A 17,776-nucleotide genomic window follows, 5' to 3' on the forward strand; every position below is an offset into this window, starting at 1 on the left:
CACCGTGGGTGCGCGCACCCCGCACCCACCGACACGCAGGGAAGCGCGTACCCCTCCCGCGGGTGTCCCGCATCCCTCATCATTCCCCGCTCCACCACCTGGGGCCGATGGGGCAGGGCGGGGCGGAGCAAGAGCTGCCCGCCGCCCTTTAAGAGCCGCGGCGGGAGCAGCGCTGGCCCCACCCGCTCGGCCGCGGGGCCGGGCCGTCCCCCTCATTAATATGAAGGCGGCGGCCGCGGCGGCGAATGGGTAATGAAGCTGTCACTCCGGCACCTACTTGTTGGGTGTCCGCGGAGCCGAGGCGCACAGAGGGCGAGCGGAGCCCGCGGGAGGGGAGCGGCGGCGGCAGCAGCGGTGGTGGTGGAGCGCTCCGGGCGGCCCCGCCGGCAGCCCATGCCCTGCGCCCCCCGGCGCGCTGCGGGCGGCTCCCCCGCCGCCCATGCCGCGAGCGGCCGCCGGTCCGTGGCCGGTGGGCTCGGCGGGCTCCTCTGAGGCGGCAGTGCGGAGCGGCAGTGGCAGGAGGAGGAGGAGGAGGAGGCATGCGGGGCGCCGGCCGGCCGAGCCGGGCCCCCCGCGCCGCCGCGCTCGGCCTGGCGCTGCTCCTCGCCTCCTGCGTGCAGGTAGGGACCGGGCGCAGGGGGCTGCTCTCCGGCCGCGGGGCGTCCGCGGCTGCCTTCTTCCATCTCCCCGCTCCGCTTACACCTTGCTCATTTCTTATTTGTGTATATGACATATCTACCCATCTAGCTGTCTCTCCCTTGAGCCCGCAGCCGGCGAAAGTTGTCGCGGGGGAGCCGGGGACCCGCAAGCCCCGCGCTGCCGGCGCTGCACCCCCGGCCGCGGTAGTAACGAGGCTGTCTCTCCCCTTCGGCTTTTATTTTTAGGTGTCCCGCTCCACGGGCTATTTCGAGCTGCAGCTTAACTCGGTGCGGAATGTAAACGGCGAGTTGCTCAATGGGGAATGCTGCGATGGCATGAAAAGCCCCCAGAACGAGGACTGCTCCCGGGACGAGTGCGACACTTACGTGAAAGTCTGCCTCAAGGAATATCAGGCCAAGATCACGCCGGTCGGACCCTGCAACTACGGATTCGGATCTACCCCCGTTCTCGGTGGAAATATTTTCTATTTGAACAGCAACAAATACTCCCACCAAGGCAGAACCCCCGAGACGGGCAGGATTGTTATTCCCTTCCAATTCGCGTGGCCGGTAGGTTGATAATCGCGCTGTCACTGTCACCCTTTTTTTTTTTGTGTGGCGTTCCCCCCTCTCTCCACCCGCTCCCGTCGGTGCTGTTCCCGCTCCCCCGTTAAGAGAGCGGGGCGAGCCGCCGGTGCGCAGCCTGGGCGCGGCCACCTCCTCCCGGGGCTGCGGGGCACGGCCGGTGGAGCTGGGTGCGGGGGTGGGCTCGCAGCCCTCGCCCCTCCGAGAGGGGTGCGCGGTAGGGGTGGGTGCGCTGTGCGGGCGCTCCGGGGAGCGGCCCGGCGGGTTGGCCGGCGTGACGGGGCTGCCGGCGTCGGGACGCGGGAGGTTAAAAGAAGAGAAATCATAACGACGAGGGGTGAAAAGCACCGCACCCCCAGTGGGGAAGGAGCGGGGGGGAGCGGAGGGCGGCGGTGGCGCGCCCGGGTGCGCGCAGCGCGGGGCTGCCCCCGGCAGGGGGCGCTGCTGCCGGGCGGGTCGCGGCGCGTGCCGCGGCTCGCGGAGGGCGCGAGCGGCCCCGGGGCGCGGGCGGGGCCGCGCGTGGCGGCGGCGCGAGGCGAAGGGGTGGGGGAGAGGGGGACGGAGGGGGGTTGGGGACGGAGAGGGGTCTGTGTGGGGAGGTGTTCCCGCACCTGAGCGGGGAGGGGACACCCCGCACCTCACCTGAGCGGGGAGGGGACACCCCGCACCCGGCACTCCCCGGATGGCGCGGGTTGTTGGGAGCGGGGACTGGAGCCGCCTCCTCCCGAAGCGCAGCGTGGTTCAGACCCCGCAAACACCGGCTTCGTGTGTGTTTGTGTAACCCAGCGGCTGCTCTGCCCTTCCCTCCCCTCCGTGTCTCCGGGTGCGTTATCTCAGCCCCCGCCGCCCCGTGCGCCGCCCGCCCCGCGGGGCGCATGGAATGATTTGGGTTGGAAGGGACCGTGTAGATTGTCCGGGTCTGACACACACTCCCCCCTCCGCCACGGGCTGGGACACCTTTCGCTACACCACGTTGCTCAAAGCCCCGTCCAGCCTGGCTCTGAACGCTTCCAGGGATGGGGCATCCGCAGGGGCCAGCGCTGGTCCCCGTCCTTGCAGGCTGGCGTGTCCCGCTCGCTGTTTGGGAGCGCTGGGTGTGGAGAGCGGCGGGAGGGAAGGAGGGAGGGAAGGCCGGGCTCCCTGCCCGGCTGCAGGCAGGTAGGATCCTGCAGGGAGTCTCACAGCTGTTGCCCTCGGCCCTTCCAAGTGGGCCACGGGGTGGGAGCTGGCAAGTTGCGAGGCGCTGAGGAATGGGGGTGGTGCGGTGCCCGAGCGCGGCGGGGAGATGCGTATCGGGAGCCTCGGTACCTGCGGGCTGCGTTCGGCACCTGGTGACTAAACAGATGAAACGGCCCTTGCTGACCTCTCTGAAACACACGTAGCTCGCGGGATCTTTGTTACTCGGAAAACGCCAGCTAGGAGTGATCGGGGGGGCAAAAATACCTCGCTTGCATTTCAAGCTGAAGGAAACCCTCTCCGCATAAATCAGTTAACTTTTCTGTGCTGCCAGGGACCTGATGCTCGTGCCTTAAGAAACAAGAACTGACTGGTATTTGGAGATGAGGGTTTTGCAGCAGTTAAGTGGTTAAAAAAAATACAGTACAACGGATAAATTTTTCTGCGCAGAGGCACTTAAGTTCTGGTTGCCAGGCTTGGGTGTTTTGATGGCCTTTGTTGGTCCTGTGGCCTGTTGAACTTGGAAAGGTTCCTATTAATGGGTATAGTCAATACCGTAAAAACAGGGTATTTAGAACTGTGCTCTTAAGTTATAAGATCAAAGGGATAATTAATATTCTTTCTCCTCTTTATTGACCGTTTAATAGAGGCTTGATGAAATCGTAAACTCCTCAGTAGGAGATTTCAGTAACATTAGCACCTCAAACTTTATATGTTATCTGCGTGAGGAAGTAAAGGTAACTTAACTCACACTTTTATTTTGCCAGTTTCTAGTATTGCTACTTGAAACACGAGGAGAGTTTGATAATCCTTGTGGTGCAGCCTTCTGTGGATTTTTCTCTGTTGGAATAAGCACATTCTTACCTTGCAGCTGCCGGATATTGTTGTTCTGTGTTCAGCCGGTCCTTAGTAAGGCCTGTTTGACCTGCCTCTTGCAGGTGAATTAAAGCAGTGTCTCCAGTACAGTGCCCTGTCTGCTGCTGTTTCTTGAATTGTTGCCTCCAGCATTTTAAGGGAATTGAAATACTCGGGGTTTTTTTCCACCATTTTTTCTTGCAGCTGTTGCAAAGCAGCCTGTAATTCATTTAAACAGTGCCACTGCAGTCTAGTGGGTGGCTAGCTGATTTTTGGAAGGTTTACTGAATGCTCTCCCAGCCCACCCATGATTCTAAAAATAAGTTTAGGAGTAGTTATACGTCTTAAAACAGTCTGTGGATGCACCTATGGAAAAAAGTTCCTCCTGTATGTTGTAGTTAGATCTTGAACTCTTGATATTCAGTCTGTTGATGAGGAACACAGCATCTTTGTCAGAGCTGTATATAAGCTGTGTAGACTCTGCAAGGAGAGGCTTAATTGTAATGCTAGTTTAACACAAGGGGCTTTTGAGGTAGATTGAGTTCCTGGGTTAGGTTTCAACTCCCTGGGGTAATTTCAAAATTATTCTCCAGTAATATTCTCTCTCTATTCAAGTTTGCAAACAAGAAACAACAATATGGGCATAGCCTTTTCATACGGTTTTTATTTTTGCTATACAACAGTAATGAAAATTATTGCTTATTTAATATGCTGGAAAGGAGAAAGTAAAGAGAATTGGAAATTGTGCCCTTTACTTCTGAAACGAATTTGCTCTGGTGTTGGTAGTGAGAGAAAGACTTTCTTCGGTAGTTCTAGTTTGGGTTTTTAAGACTAAAAAATCCAACCCTAATGAAAGCATTGGTGTATGTTCACTTATGTTCACTTCTTACTGAACCTCATTTGACCAATAACTCCCTCATTTAGTGACTAATGTAGTAATGTTTAAATTGCTTGAGAGAGGGTTTTCTTGAAGTCTGTTTGGTATTGCCGTGTCCTGAGTTAGCGGTAGCTGTAAAGCACGTAGTTTCATGAAAAGTAATTTGTTTTGGTTTACTGATTTTCTTTTTTAATTTTACAAGGTAAATTTTTATTCCAAAATTTGGATGAGTGTCTCTTCTGTAAAGCTGCAGTACCAGAGTTCAGTGACTTCTGGTGTTTGTTACAGTGTCAGTTATCCAGTTTATTCCTATTTCCTGTCTTTTTTTTTTTTTTTTTAATATCATTAGTCTGATCTCTGATTTGCAAGAGGGAGCTTGGGATATTGCCAGAAAGTTCTTAAAATTGCTACCTTGGGATACATCATCCACAGAAATCTGGCAGTGGGAGAGGCTGAGGAACAGCTAGAACAATACAGCTGTCTTCTTCACCCACCTACCTCACATTTAATTCTTTGCCTCCTGCTGTAAAACTGGAAGCCTAATGCTTGTTTGGGATTGTTAACAAACAAATGATGCAATTAAAATTTATGTGCAACTTTAAAACAAAAAAGACAGAAGAATTCCAAGTAGATTTGAAGAATTGATTCTGATCAGTTCCACAGTTTAGGTTCTTTAGTCTTAGCATTTTTTTTTCTGGCAGAGAGCTGTTTGTTCAGACACTGAAGCTTCAGAAATACCTGGCACAGCAATATTTATCAATAGCAGTTAGATTATTGGCAGACTTTTAGGTTTGGGGTTAATTGAAGGTTAGTGCTGAAAATGATGCTCTGAAGTTATAGGCATTCTGCTGGATGGGTTATGTGGAACCATTTCTTGTACTCCTTTGCAAGATGGCATGAAATGGAGTTGTGAGTGTGGTTTTTTCCCCTCCACCCTGTTCTTTCCCTCAGGGAATTCATAGCTTTTCCTGTACCATAAATATTGGTATGGCATCCATTACTTCAGTTAATTAGTCATATAGAGGAATTGTTCTGACTAGTTGTGGATGTTGAAATCGTGTATTATAGTATGCATCATTAGCTCCCCTCAGCCCCTCTGTTTTTGAGATCCTAGTGTGATTGACAGTCAGGGCAGTGCACGTATGAGTGCTGTGTACTCTGAACTCCCTTGGTGAAACTCAGAGTTCAGGGCTTTGGAGATAAGTAGCAGAAACAAGCATTTGCAACTTTTTTTTTTTTTTCCCCTCCTTGGTGCTTAGTTAGGACTATGTATACCTGTCTGAAGGAGAGGTAGTAGAGATTCAGGCAACCCTCGCAAATTGCTTGGGGTAAGGGTGCCTTCCCACTAAAACTGTGCAACTAATTATTTTTGTAAATACTATGAAAAGGTTTTTTCCTGTTTAGGGGGTGATTGTAGCACTACTTTCTAAACTTCTAGAGTACTGTTAACTTTCAGGCAGATTAAAAATACATATAATTTTTCATATCCAGGCTCTGTGTGAGTTTCATCCATATTCAGTCTGCATGAGAGTCTCATCCAAATGCCTGGAGGGGTTCAGCCTTGATCTAAAACATATACAGGAGCATGAACCATCAAATATGTAAAACTGCTGAGGGGATAACTTTTCTGCAGCAGTAAGTGATAAAATTCTTAGAAAGCAACCCATCCCCTCCCCTGCCAAAACCTGAGCAGGAATACTTGACCTTGTGGCTTTTATTGCTTACTGGGTACAGCTTTCTGTTTGTCACTTTCATTCATTGTCTGCTTAAGTTTAGGATTCTGCATCAAGCTCTCTCTCAGTACTTCTAATTTGAAAATGAAGGTGTTTAGACCCTGGAAGGCATCTAGCCTTGAAGCTCACTGTCTGCGATCCTTGGTGCCTGTAGGGAACTAGATATAGCCTGACTGTAGGAAATGCTCTTGTCTATTTTTGTTTGGCTGGTAGATCCACAGTTGGTCTACCTCCTGTCTCAACACAGCCATCACTGCTCTCTGATCAGGATCTTGAGGCTTTGTAATGAAAATATCCTGGATTAGATTACTCGCTGCTCCCTGATAGAGTAAACATGCATCCTGTCAGCTTGGATGACAACCCATCGGGGCAGATAGGCTTAAATTAGGCAGGTTAAAGTTTAGCAGTGGAAAAGGTGCTGGTACATAGCATTACCAGAGGAACAGTAGGTGTGTTTTTTCATTAAGAAAAAATTGTAATTTGACAAATGAAGGCATCAAGTGAGACACAGCAAGCTTTACCTGTAATTAATTGTTCTTTACTTCATTCATAATCCCCTTTATTAAAGAGCATGCAAAAGTGCAGTTCCAAGCAAGACCTGAGGGCAGGGAATAAGAAGGAATAAGAGCAAGACCTTCTGCCAAAATGTGAGATTCACCTGGTGTGGTGATGGGTTATAATGTACATGCATCACACCTCGTTAGCAGAGGAAATCAGTGTGGAAAAAATATTGTAGTTGGTAGCTGTATATTCAACATGTGAAACATAAATGTTTAATGTCTATTTTGCTGGCAGCCTAACTTTTTTTTCCCTAGGTGGAAGGCTTTGCTGACAGCAGAGAGCTTCTTTTTTTTACTTGACTATTTATTTATTTTATTTCCCCCCCTTCAACTTGGGGCATGCTTACTGACTCTGCCTGATGGACTTGTCCGCAGAGTCTAGGACTCTTGTGGAACTGCCATGACAAACTGTTTCATATTTTGCCAAAACAGGTGCAGTCCTTTTACTTGTAGAGCCCTCCCCTGCTTGTTGCAATTCATGGACAAATATATTGTGGATCAGAAAACATGGATCTGTGTTTCCCCAGTTTTGGGGAGCTAGATTAGGGAATTTATATGCTTCCACCTGCTTGGTACTGTATTTGCCTTGAAACCTTTTTGATCAGAAATGAGAGGTCGAGGGAATGGTTTATTATATAAACAATATCCCCTTGGTTTCAGGTTACACAAATGCAAAGAGTAGTTCTCATGTTTTGTTATGCTCTTTCTTAAAAGAAGATAATCGGGAGATGTTTTAGAGAGTGACTTCAGCAGTGCTGGGTAGTGACAACTCCAGTTGATTTCAATAGCAGCTGCAGGTGTCACCTCTAAAAAAGAATCAAGGCCTTAATGGTAACCACTTCAGAACCACTCTTTGAAAAAGGGATTTATTATTGGCATGCTGTGTGTGCCAGCAACTATTTGCAGCTTGCCCAGAATAGAAAGTCTAAAGACTTAAGTTTCATGTAACTATAGGAAATCTGTCTTCTAATTTTAAGTAGAAATACTCTTTGCACTCTTAATCTTTCTTGCATTGATGTCACTAAATCTAGAATTTCTTATGTCTTTGAAATAAATATGCCTCAAAGGACAGTATTCTCCTAACTATTTAAACTTTATACCTCAAAGTTCTGGGGGGTTTTTTGAATGTCACAGAGATGGTCAGATAGTAAAGAACACTTCTATTTATACTCCTTGAAAGCTTCCTTAAATAAACACCTGCTTATTTATTGGAAACATTGAGGCTGAAGTCAAAACTTGCAGACAAACTCCCTCACCTCCCAGCCACTGAGAGTGGGTATGCTTGTACACCTCTAGTTGACTTTCTAATCTTTATTCCAGAAGGTGCTCCAGCCAGCCTGTCTGTGAAATGCTACACTCCTAGCCACACAGCTGGTGTGGGCATTAAATCTTTGACTGAAAATGGAATAGGTATTAAAGTAGTCAGGATTACTCTTACAGTAGAGGATGTGAGATGGAGAAGAGGGTGAAGTAGAAGCAGAGCATGTTTGCCTCCCTGCAGTGTGGTGGAGGCTTTATAGAACTCCCTCTGGACTGTTTGAAGATGTGTCAAATGCTGTTTTCTCAAAGTCTGCATATGAAAGGTTTGCTGAAGACATGACTACTTGTAGCTTTAATCTTAAACTGTCAGGTTTATCTTGAGCATAGTTGGTTGGGGTAGGACCATAGCTGGCTGTGTTAAATCAGACTTGTGATATTTGACCTAATTGGGCCGCATTCCCACTCTATTGTAGGCAGCCTGAGTGATCCTGTGAGGTTCAAGTATTAGTGTAGATGGTGAGGAGCTTTGTGTGGCCAAAGCTACATTCTGTGTTTGATGCTACTGCTTGTATTCCTTGTGAAAGTCCATCTCTTGAGTTCACTGGATGTCAGCACAAAGGCTGCAGAAATTAAGCTTCTGCCTAACAATAAATTATGGGAAGCAACTATGTTTTCTGGATGTAAAAAATGCCAAAAGTGGTGTAGTGAGTGAGTTTTTAATCTATTTGTTGTTAATCTGCATTGTTGCCACAAAGTTTTTTCTTGCATGAAAAGGATTGTATTTGAGACAGATATGTAGGGTAAATTGTGGTTTTGTTTTTTAACCTTTAAAATTACTTTTGTGCTGTCCCTGTGGGCCAAGAGCTGTCTGGCCCCTCTGTTGAGCAATGCCATTGAGTCATTGTGTGTAGGTGAGATGAGTGGAATTCATCCTTTTTGTGTAGTCTGACTACTTCTCTTGTTTTTCCTCTACGTGTTGATTTGTGTGAGTGTTGGCTCAGGAGCACATGCTATGAACATACTTTAAAACCTATTCTAAGTTCATAAAGCAGCTATGATCACACTGTATTCTTAGTCATCTGCAGAAGCTTTACATTATTATGTGCCAGAAAGCTTCCCTCTACTCTCTTTGGAAAACAAGCCCAATGTTTTGTCAACTCTGTGTGGGTCCTGTTTCCATTGCCTGCTCTAGTTCAGAGCTGCTTAGCCTGCTGAAGAGACTAGAAAGTGACCCTCCCTTTTCTTCTAGCACACCCATTTACTTTCCCTTGTTCCTTTCCAGTTCTAGCTGCTAATAGTCCTCTGATCTGGAAGCAGCTTGGGAGCATCAGTTTGGAAGGAGAGGCGCTGCTTCAAGGAGTGAGGAAGAAGGGTGTAATGGCATTACTTCTGGCTCCTTAATGCTTAGCCATTTGCTTACCCAAAGGATAGTTGCTACTGCTCCTTGGCAATAATTCCAGCCCTCCCTTCCTCTTCTGCCCTGTGATAAACCTTCGATGGTCACCTTCTGGTCTGGCTTCTGATTAGTAGGTGTCTAAAAGAGGTCAGTCTTTGGTCAGAGGTGATTGTTGACAGTGGTGTCTGCCAAGTTCATCTGCTGTTTTTGAGCTGCATGCTCAGCTCTCATGTGAGAGCTGAACACCCACAGCAGGTGGGGCTTGAACACCCCCACCGCTGCCCCCAGGGCTGGGGAGTGAACCAGTGTGGGTGTCTAAGAGCACCTCTGCTAGTTCATGTTGGGCAGGACTGAACTTCTGCCTCCCGTGGGGCGGTGGGGCTCCGAGAGCTGCTCCTTCCCCTCTGTACACCCAGGGAGACTTGTTGGCATGGAGAGAGCTGAAGAGAGGGGTGTGATGACTCTTGTGTAGATCACCTTGAATCGGGGGAGGTGACCATCCTTGATTTAACCGTAGACTTGTGGTGTCTCTGCTTACTGTACAAGAAAAAATATTGTATATAAAACTTAATGATTAAGGGTGCTATCCTAAGTGGAGCCTGTGTCCATTTATACTACAGACAAACAGTGATGTAGGCTAGGACTAAACAGATGAGTTTATTTTTTTGATTACTCCAGTGCCTTGGGCTTTTTTTCTGGTCTGATGGCCAGATTTTGCTTAAAGATGCGTAAATTTAGAAATCTGATGTGTGCAACATAGTAGATACATTTCAGCATCACCAAAGATTTAAATACCACCCAGCTCTGAGAGAAGTGCTTGATATTAACCTGAAATGTCTCTACTACTGCTTTTGATATTAAGCATTTTTCTTGTAATCATATTTGTGGAACATTTTACAGTTATTAAATGTTGTTGTTTAAGAGCTGAGCTATACCTTACGCTCATTTATTAAACTTTATTTCCAAGGGTTTTCTTTAGAGTCATAGTTAACCTTTAATTTGTATATAAAGGAGAAAAGTTCAATTTTTATTTTATTAGTTGCTATTTCGGATGCTAAATAAAATGTAAAAAGCATATTTAACATAAGGATCTTCTGATAACAAGAACTGAGCCTGATTTTTATCTGTGGTTGAAATGACTGCTTCTCAAGAGCAGTTAGAGCGCTATATTAGATGGAAGGGGCAAGGCATTTCAAGGCTAAATGACAATCTTAGTCTTACTTGATTAGAGCTTGCAGAGGTTGCTAAGAAACAGCCTAATAGTCCTTGAGTAACCAATTATATGCCCCTTGGACAGAAGCACAGGTGCTCATTTTCTGAAGTTGTTTTTTTTTTGTTTTGTATTTTGTTTAAATCTGAGATAAGACTGGAGTATTAGTACATAAACTGCAATCTGTTTACATCCTGCTTCAGGCTTGAAAGTCCTGATTTTTATATATCTTGTTCCCAGCAGGATGTACTCTGGTGGGTTTTGCTTAGTACGTTACTATTTGATGATTATTATGCTTAAATTGTTCTTGCAATGCCTCATCTAGTTCCAGATAGTCCACTAGGTCTTTGGTCTCTCCAGTACTTTTCTAGTACTGTGAACACACCAACTTAAGTAACTCTAACCATCTAAAGTTCAAGTTGGATAGATTTTACATTTTTTCAGACTTAATGAGTAGGCAATAGTAATATTGAAGCAGCAGAGCTAGCTTTTCTTACCCCCTTCCAAAGCAGTTCTGTTCATGCAAATTGCAGTGAACCATTGTGCCAAGCAGCAGTTAACCTAAAATATCAAATAGGATTCTTTCAGTTCTTTTTTTCCTCCCTGAATATGTATGATTCTGGTTATAGCATTGTAAAATTGAAATGTCTACCTTAAAACCCAATCTACATTTTTAATGTAAAAGGTCCTGGATTGCAGCTTGGAGAGCTTAAGTTCATATAGGGAACTTCTTCAGACTTAGAAGACTGGATTGAGATGTGCTTTGAGGAGTAAGTTGAGAAATACTTAAATAGCTTAATTATTGATCTATCCCAATCAAGACTGAAGGACAAGTTTTCTAGGGTGTGCAGTTTTTGGTACCACTTAGTGTTCATCCGGTTGATTGAGGACAATTTTAATAGCACTGGTTTAGTAACCTATGCTACTGCTTAATAGGTTTCAGTGGCAGTTTTTTTCTCTTACACCATGTAAATCCCCCCCCCTTCCCTCCCTGTGGTGCTTTTGATAGTTCTGATTCCCTTCTGTTACAATAACATGATTTTCCTTGTATCACAACATGGAATTTTTACTGTAACTGGCTACATGGAATCAGCAAAGTCTGAAAGTCAGACTGTGCTTACTTAACTGTTAAGAGCAAGTCTAGCTGTCTGTTGCCCCTCGGTAACGACTGGATTTTGTACACCACAATGACCTGATAGCACCCTTGTGTTGGTTATAAGCTGTTGTTTAAATCATATGTTTATATATGGGCCCCAAATATTTTAGTGTTGTATTTGGCTGTTGAAGACCTTTGTAGAGTATTGTTTCCATGATTCATCCGCACACATTGGTGCTTTCTCCTGTCAGAAACTGAGGAAGGGAAGGAAGTAGGGAAACTGAAGTGTTTAGACTTGGATGCACACCTCGGGTGTTGGTTGTCAAATATTTAGCGCTCCTGGAGTGCCTTCTGATGTTTGCTGTTAAGTAACCCTGATAACTTAAGGGCTGTATGGTTTATAGCTTGTAGTCACTTCACATCCCTCTGATTCTATAAGAGGTGAGGGGTAAAGTGGTAGCTCATTGATTATCACAGGGCTTAGACAAAAGTACAAACTGTTGCACATTACCTGATCTTCTCAAGCTGTTCATATTTACTCCCAGATCCCTGCAAATGTAAGGTAAACAAAATAAGCTTTAGCTGGCAGGAGACAGTAGTCCTGACTTGTGGCAGCTTGCTATCAGCAATACTTCATTTGTCCCTAAGCCTTAAGGATGGATTTTCAAAATTTGGTAGCCTGTGAAACTTCAGCTTGCCAAGGAATCTGGAGAAGTCAGAACAGCAGAGTGAGTGGTAAATGAAGTACTGAAACTGGAAAGTAGTCATTAGTACCCACTTTTGAGATACAAGTCCAGCTTTGGACAAGCAAAATTAGTCTCCAGGTTTTGCTAATGTTAGCTTACTTTACGCTGCTTTGTTCTGTTCTCCATTGATGTTCATCCTTATGAGGAAAGCTGTAAATATTGTTACCCGCCAGAGTAGTAACTAGGGGTCAGAACCAAAATGAATCTGAAGACTTGCTGAGGTAATCTCCCTTTTATAGCTTCCAGATCCATGTCAATGGGAGGAGAAAGGTGGGGAAGAAATAGAGAAGCATTCTGAATTTACTTGCTTAGAGTAAATTTATGCGGCAGGTGCTTACTTTCAAAGGCTGTTTCATGTGCTTTGCTACACTTGTTACACTTTCCTTCCAGAGGCCTGCCCGTTTGTGAGGTTTGTCTGAGTCGTAGTAGTATAAAGCTGGATCAGATCCCCTCTAGCTTATGAAAGATATGATTGGTTGTTAAAGTTCTGATGCTGCTTTGTTATGGTGGGATTGATCATGTCTGTTGTCATATATTCCAGTAGATATCTTGGAACTGTGGGCTATGTGTGCTGTTGCTGTAAGCAACTGATTTTTAAGAGTAATTAAATACATTGCAGTGGTTGGTGCTGCAAGCATGTGATAAAGATTTACTGTAGCCATAAAATATTGCTTGGAAGATTCAGTCTTGCTGCTGGAATATGATACAAGAGTTTGTTTCAGGAACATATTTATAGACTTTTTTCACTACTAAACTTTGGCTCTACCATATATATTTAACTGTGTGCATAGTCTGTGTTTAATCCTTTATTCAAGTTCCTTGCGTGAGTTGGATCTGCATGAAAGAAATTGCACCCACTCTAAGAGTGGTGACTTACTTTTCTGCTCAACTTCTTCCTGCAAATTTACAGAGAATTAAATAAGGTGTTTTCTTTGTGCTGGCTTCTCTGCCAGCCTCTTTACCATTTGCAGAATTTGAAAATTGAGCTGGTGTTTCAGTCAGGGCAGAAATGAAGGACAGATTAGGTGTGTTATCCTTTTCCTCTGCATTAATGACACTTCTGTTACTAGCCATGAGCAGACTACAATCTGTTTGATAAGTCTCATGTGAAAATGTGAAGTTCAGATTGACTGAAGCTGTTGTGTGACTCAAGTAGCAATAAAACTGAGACATTTGTGTTGCTCTATGGTGAGAAGATCTGTAATGATAGCTGAGCTCAGAGCCCACAGCACTGGGATGCATCTCGTTTGGAGCTGTATGAATATTTGATCAGTCAGGGGTTGCCATTACTGTGGGCCAGTGGAGTCTTTATCTCATTTGTCCTCTTTCAGCTGTGACTGCTGCTGCCCAAGTAACTCTAGAGGTGACTCAGTTGGGTAGGACTGATGAGAGATTTGAAGAGGACTTAGAAATACAGTGCTGCAATCCCTGCTCCCTTAGGAACAGAGATTGAGTGTGGGCCTCTCCTCTTCCTAAGGCAAGACATCCAGCTTTTTACTTCTAGCTCATTAGCTGGAATTGGTTTTGTGGGCATTTGCTTTTTTCAAAAACAAAGGGAAAGATTGCAGTGCTATCAACAGCTAACAATATTTAAAAGGGTTAAGATTAAAACACTACTCCCTATTCCTGGGAACTTTGCATACATAGAACTTGGAGGCATATCTTTTTTTTTAATGTATTTACTTACCTTCTTAGTATGCATATTTCCAATACAAAAGAGTGCATGCAGGTGTTCTGTGTTTAGAACAATAATTAAAGTATGTTATTACATAGTTAGTTTAATTCCCTCTTGACTTCAAGTTGAAATTATAATGATGCATGGCTTGAAGTGCCCAGAGGACACTAATATCCATGCCACATGGAGCACAGAGGGGAGGGGAAGAGCAGTATTAATTACTAGTTCATCTTTGAATTCTAAATATTAGCATAAAACAAGTCTTGCACTAACCGTTAATGGGTCTTCATGGTTGTTACACACACTTCAAAAGAGACAATCTAGCTACACTTTCATTAATGCAACAAGAAAGTGTATGTGTAATGGGCTCAATTTATCTTGGACTTCTTCCAAAACTTTAGGAAAAGAGTAGGACATGGATACTTGGTTAATATCAAGTTTGTCTGAAACAGTTCAAAGGTGGTAGCAAGGCTGAAAGCTTCCACTGAAATATAATAGAAGGATGTTGAGATGGTACCCAACTGTCTGCCTGGTGTTGCATGTCTCTTTATAAAAGGCTTTTTTTCTCTGTTCTCTAATTTCATCAATACTGTCTTCTGTTCTTTGCTATTGGATTAGCTCAGTGGATTTCTGGAAAATGCTAGTGCTCGCTCCAGCTATGGGGGGGAGGACTGTCATATTAGCTGGGAAGTCTTGAAAGTATCTGAAGATGTAGCTTGTTTATTTTCTTTTATGTAATGATCAGGCAAAATGTCTGTTTACACTTAATCCTATGACCCTCCATCTGAAAGATTGTGTTTTGGGTTTTGTTTGTTTGCTTGGGTTTTTGTTTTGTGTTGGGTTTTTTTTGTTGTTGTTGTCCAGCAAAACTGGATACTAGGAAAAAAACATCTACAGGAATTGCTGCTCTGCTCTCTTGTGTATAATTTGATTTAATCTCAATTTCTAATCTCGATTAAAAACCAATACCATGGATTCTCCCTGTTCAGGATGAAAAAGAAGGCTGTTATTTAAGGTTCTAGCATGTTTGCAGGACTGATCCATGTGAGGCTAATTTCATTTTTCCTTCCTGCTGCTTCAGCTCTAGAACTCTCAAAAACAGAAATGTAACCTGGAGGGGTTACATTAGGCTCTCCTGTTTGAGAGAGAGTTACAACACAAAGTGTGATACCTGTTTGACTGTTCTCAGGTAAGATAGTAGGATGCTGTCTCTTCCTCTTAAATTGTTGTAGTGTACCATACCAAATTCTATTGCTTTGGTTGGTAGCTGTTATATTTAAAATAGTTTTGGTGATTGGCTGGCTTCTCTACTAATTTCTTCGACGGTGTAGAAGGAAAGCTTGCTGATACTATTTTACATCTCACTATGCATTCCAGAACCTCATTGGAACAGGCACATTAAGACCCATATCAAAGGCCAGCTGAATATTTGTTGCCTTTTAATCAGACTACATAAAGGTTTATTGCACGTTGCTGTGTTAGATAAGCTAACCAGCAGAGGGGAGCTGTGGCAGTAGGAAGGATGACTAATGGTTCTTCTGAGCACTAGTATTTGCTGGTCACATTAACTCTTTTGTGTTCTGTGCTCATCATTAGCTCTCATCTCATTTAGTGATGATCAGGGTGGCTTGTTAAGACCGCTTTCAGGTGGATTTTGTGTATGTATCATCTTTCTTAATAATAGTCAATTGTTCTTTCACAGTGGTCATGTATGAACAGAGCATTGCAGTGCTCTGGCAGCTGGGAGGAGCTGTCCTTTTTGAGGCTTGTTTCCCACATGCCTCAGCTTTTTATGGAATGCTAGACCTCTGCCCAGTAAATCTAAGTATCACCTCCAAGATGCGTCTGCCGTGTTCTTGGTTGCAGATTGGAATAGGCGTGGTGAGATGGGCTTCCTTTATGTATAACAGAAGCAGTTGCACTGAGTGTTGAATGGTATTGAGATTCTGCAAGTCTTTTCACATGACTTGTTAGAGACCTGAAGCAAAAGGTCTTCTGTGCTTAATGACCAAAAGGCACTTTTTTTTCCCTATTGGACAGTGTGCAAAAGTTCAAATGAACAAAGTTACCTGGAACAGGCTTGCCTCTATAGGTATGGACCCAGAAGGCTTGTTGTGTCTTAATTCCTACTTCCCTACCCCTGTTTATTCTGGTCTGAAGTGTGTTTCCTGAGGTCAGTAAGGATTCTGATCTCTGCTCAAATTTTGAATCTGTGTTGCCTAAACCCTGGGCTGAATCTGTAGCAGCTGTCAAGTACACAGGGGCTGAGGCAGATCTGAAGGGCTAAGCAGATATATTTGCCATTTCCCTTTTATCAGGAGTACTCTAGGTATCTATGTGGTGTATCTAGAAGCATCTTTTGGAAATCCAGACAATTAATCTGGTTTGCTCTGAAGAGTTCTCTTCTTCCTGTATTTTGTCTGGGATCTTGAGTAATGGCAATACTCCCTCTCAATATTTGAAGATGGGTTTTATGGATAGCACTTAGAGTAGTTCGATCAAGTTAGAGGAAGTTCTGTAGCAAGTCTGTGACTATTTTTTACTTTTTAATCCATTTCAGCTTTAAAGTTCTAACACTTTTTTTAGCTAATATTTCCAGACTGTCACAGATGCTCTTGCCTTTACAGCTTTTGTGCCAGTCATGCTAACTTAATTTTCACCCTTCCTATTCTATTCTTGCCCTAATTCTCCTTGGAGTACATGAGTGATGTTTTGAAAGCTGTTTTGTTCCTTCTTAGCCTGTGTCCTGAGTTACTGAGAGTCCCAGCTTTTAATGGGGGAGGTATTTCTTGGTTGCTTTTCAGCTAGTGTGGAAGAACATGTCTGGCTGGTGTGAACTTGGCTCAGTGACACATAGACAGTGCAGAATCACTTTAGTAGTGGAGGAGGCTTAATTAGGAGTAGCACCAGCCTTCATCTGTGCTATATAGAACCCAATAGGGATTGGTTTTGACTAATGTAAATAGAGCAGCTAAAGTTTGGAGATGAATTGCCAAATTATTTCAGTTATGTTTCTGTGTAAACCTTGGTTTAGTCTCTCCAAGACAAGTACCACTTTTCTTATAGTTAAACTGGGATTTTTATCGCAAATATGCTGATGAATTTTTGTGTGACAAATTGCTAAGAAATTGATAAGCTTAGTATTTCACTTGACACTTGTCGGTCTTCCTCTAGTTAAATGATAAATGGTTGGTGTATTCAAGTGTTTCTGTTACCTTGCCTTGGATGACAGAATGTTCTGCTTTATGTCACCTGACTAAATCACTATTAAAAGACTGTCTGGATTGCTTTTTCCTAAGGGGAAGTTTCAGAAGCCTACAGTCCTCCTTTATTCCAAATAGTAACGTCTCCAGTTAGTAGCTTTAGCTCAGCTTGTCTTTTTTTTCTGAATAGCATATGTTGCGTTTACTGCAACAGATACCTGACTGAATTTCATACACAGGTTGGTGATTTTTGCATTTGTTTTATTTCATGTGACATTTCAATATTGCAGAAAGGAGAATCTAATTAGATTTTTCAGTTATGGCTTCTTCTGTCACCATTTTCAAAGAGGAGTTCTGAGATATAATTATAAATCCAATTTAGAACTGCGCTTTGTTTATCCTGGCTCCCTTTTTTTTTTTTTTTAAATTCAAACACTCCTTGGGCATAAGTTTTATTACCCTGAGATAAATGATAATGGCTCAGGCAGGCATGCAAGATTCTACAGTGTAATTGTTTTATTTTTTTTTTAGTACTCTCTTGTTTTAATGTCAGCCATTGGAAAAAGCAAAATACTTGCTTCATAACCGCACCTATACAGAAGTCAGAGTTAAGGGAATGTAAGCAAATGTTGATGGGAGGCTAAGGGCAAGAATATGGAAAACTGCTCTTTGTTCTCCCAAGCTTTGTTTTCAACCTGGGGCCTTCCTGAGCTAGCTGTGATTGTCTCCCTGAAGTATTTCTGCCACACTCTCCTTGGACCCTCAG

General features: G+C 44.1%; 1 protein-coding gene across 1 annotated transcript in view; it reads left to right on the forward strand.

The window, feature by feature from the left end:
* Window positions 1–245: 245 nt before the first annotated feature.
* JAG2 (jagged canonical Notch ligand 2) overlaps window positions 246–17,776 on the forward strand; it is a 70,509-nt gene continuing 52,978 nt past the window's right edge. Inside the window, exons 1-2 of the mRNA XM_027894475.1 lie at window positions 246–620; window positions 885–1,208. Coding sequence (XP_027750276.1) covers window positions 246–620; window positions 885–1,208 — 699 coding nt within the window. The remainder of the gene's footprint in view (window positions 621–884; window positions 1,209–17,776) is intronic.

This window comes from Empidonax traillii, unplaced genomic scaffold, assembly GCF_003031625.1.
Source record: "Empidonax traillii isolate 1590-97213 ecotype Southwest subspecies unplaced genomic scaffold, ASM303162v1 scaffold428:size834259, whole genome shotgun sequence".
Taxonomy (NCBI): Eukaryota; Metazoa; Chordata; class Aves; order Passeriformes; family Tyrannidae; genus Empidonax; species Empidonax traillii.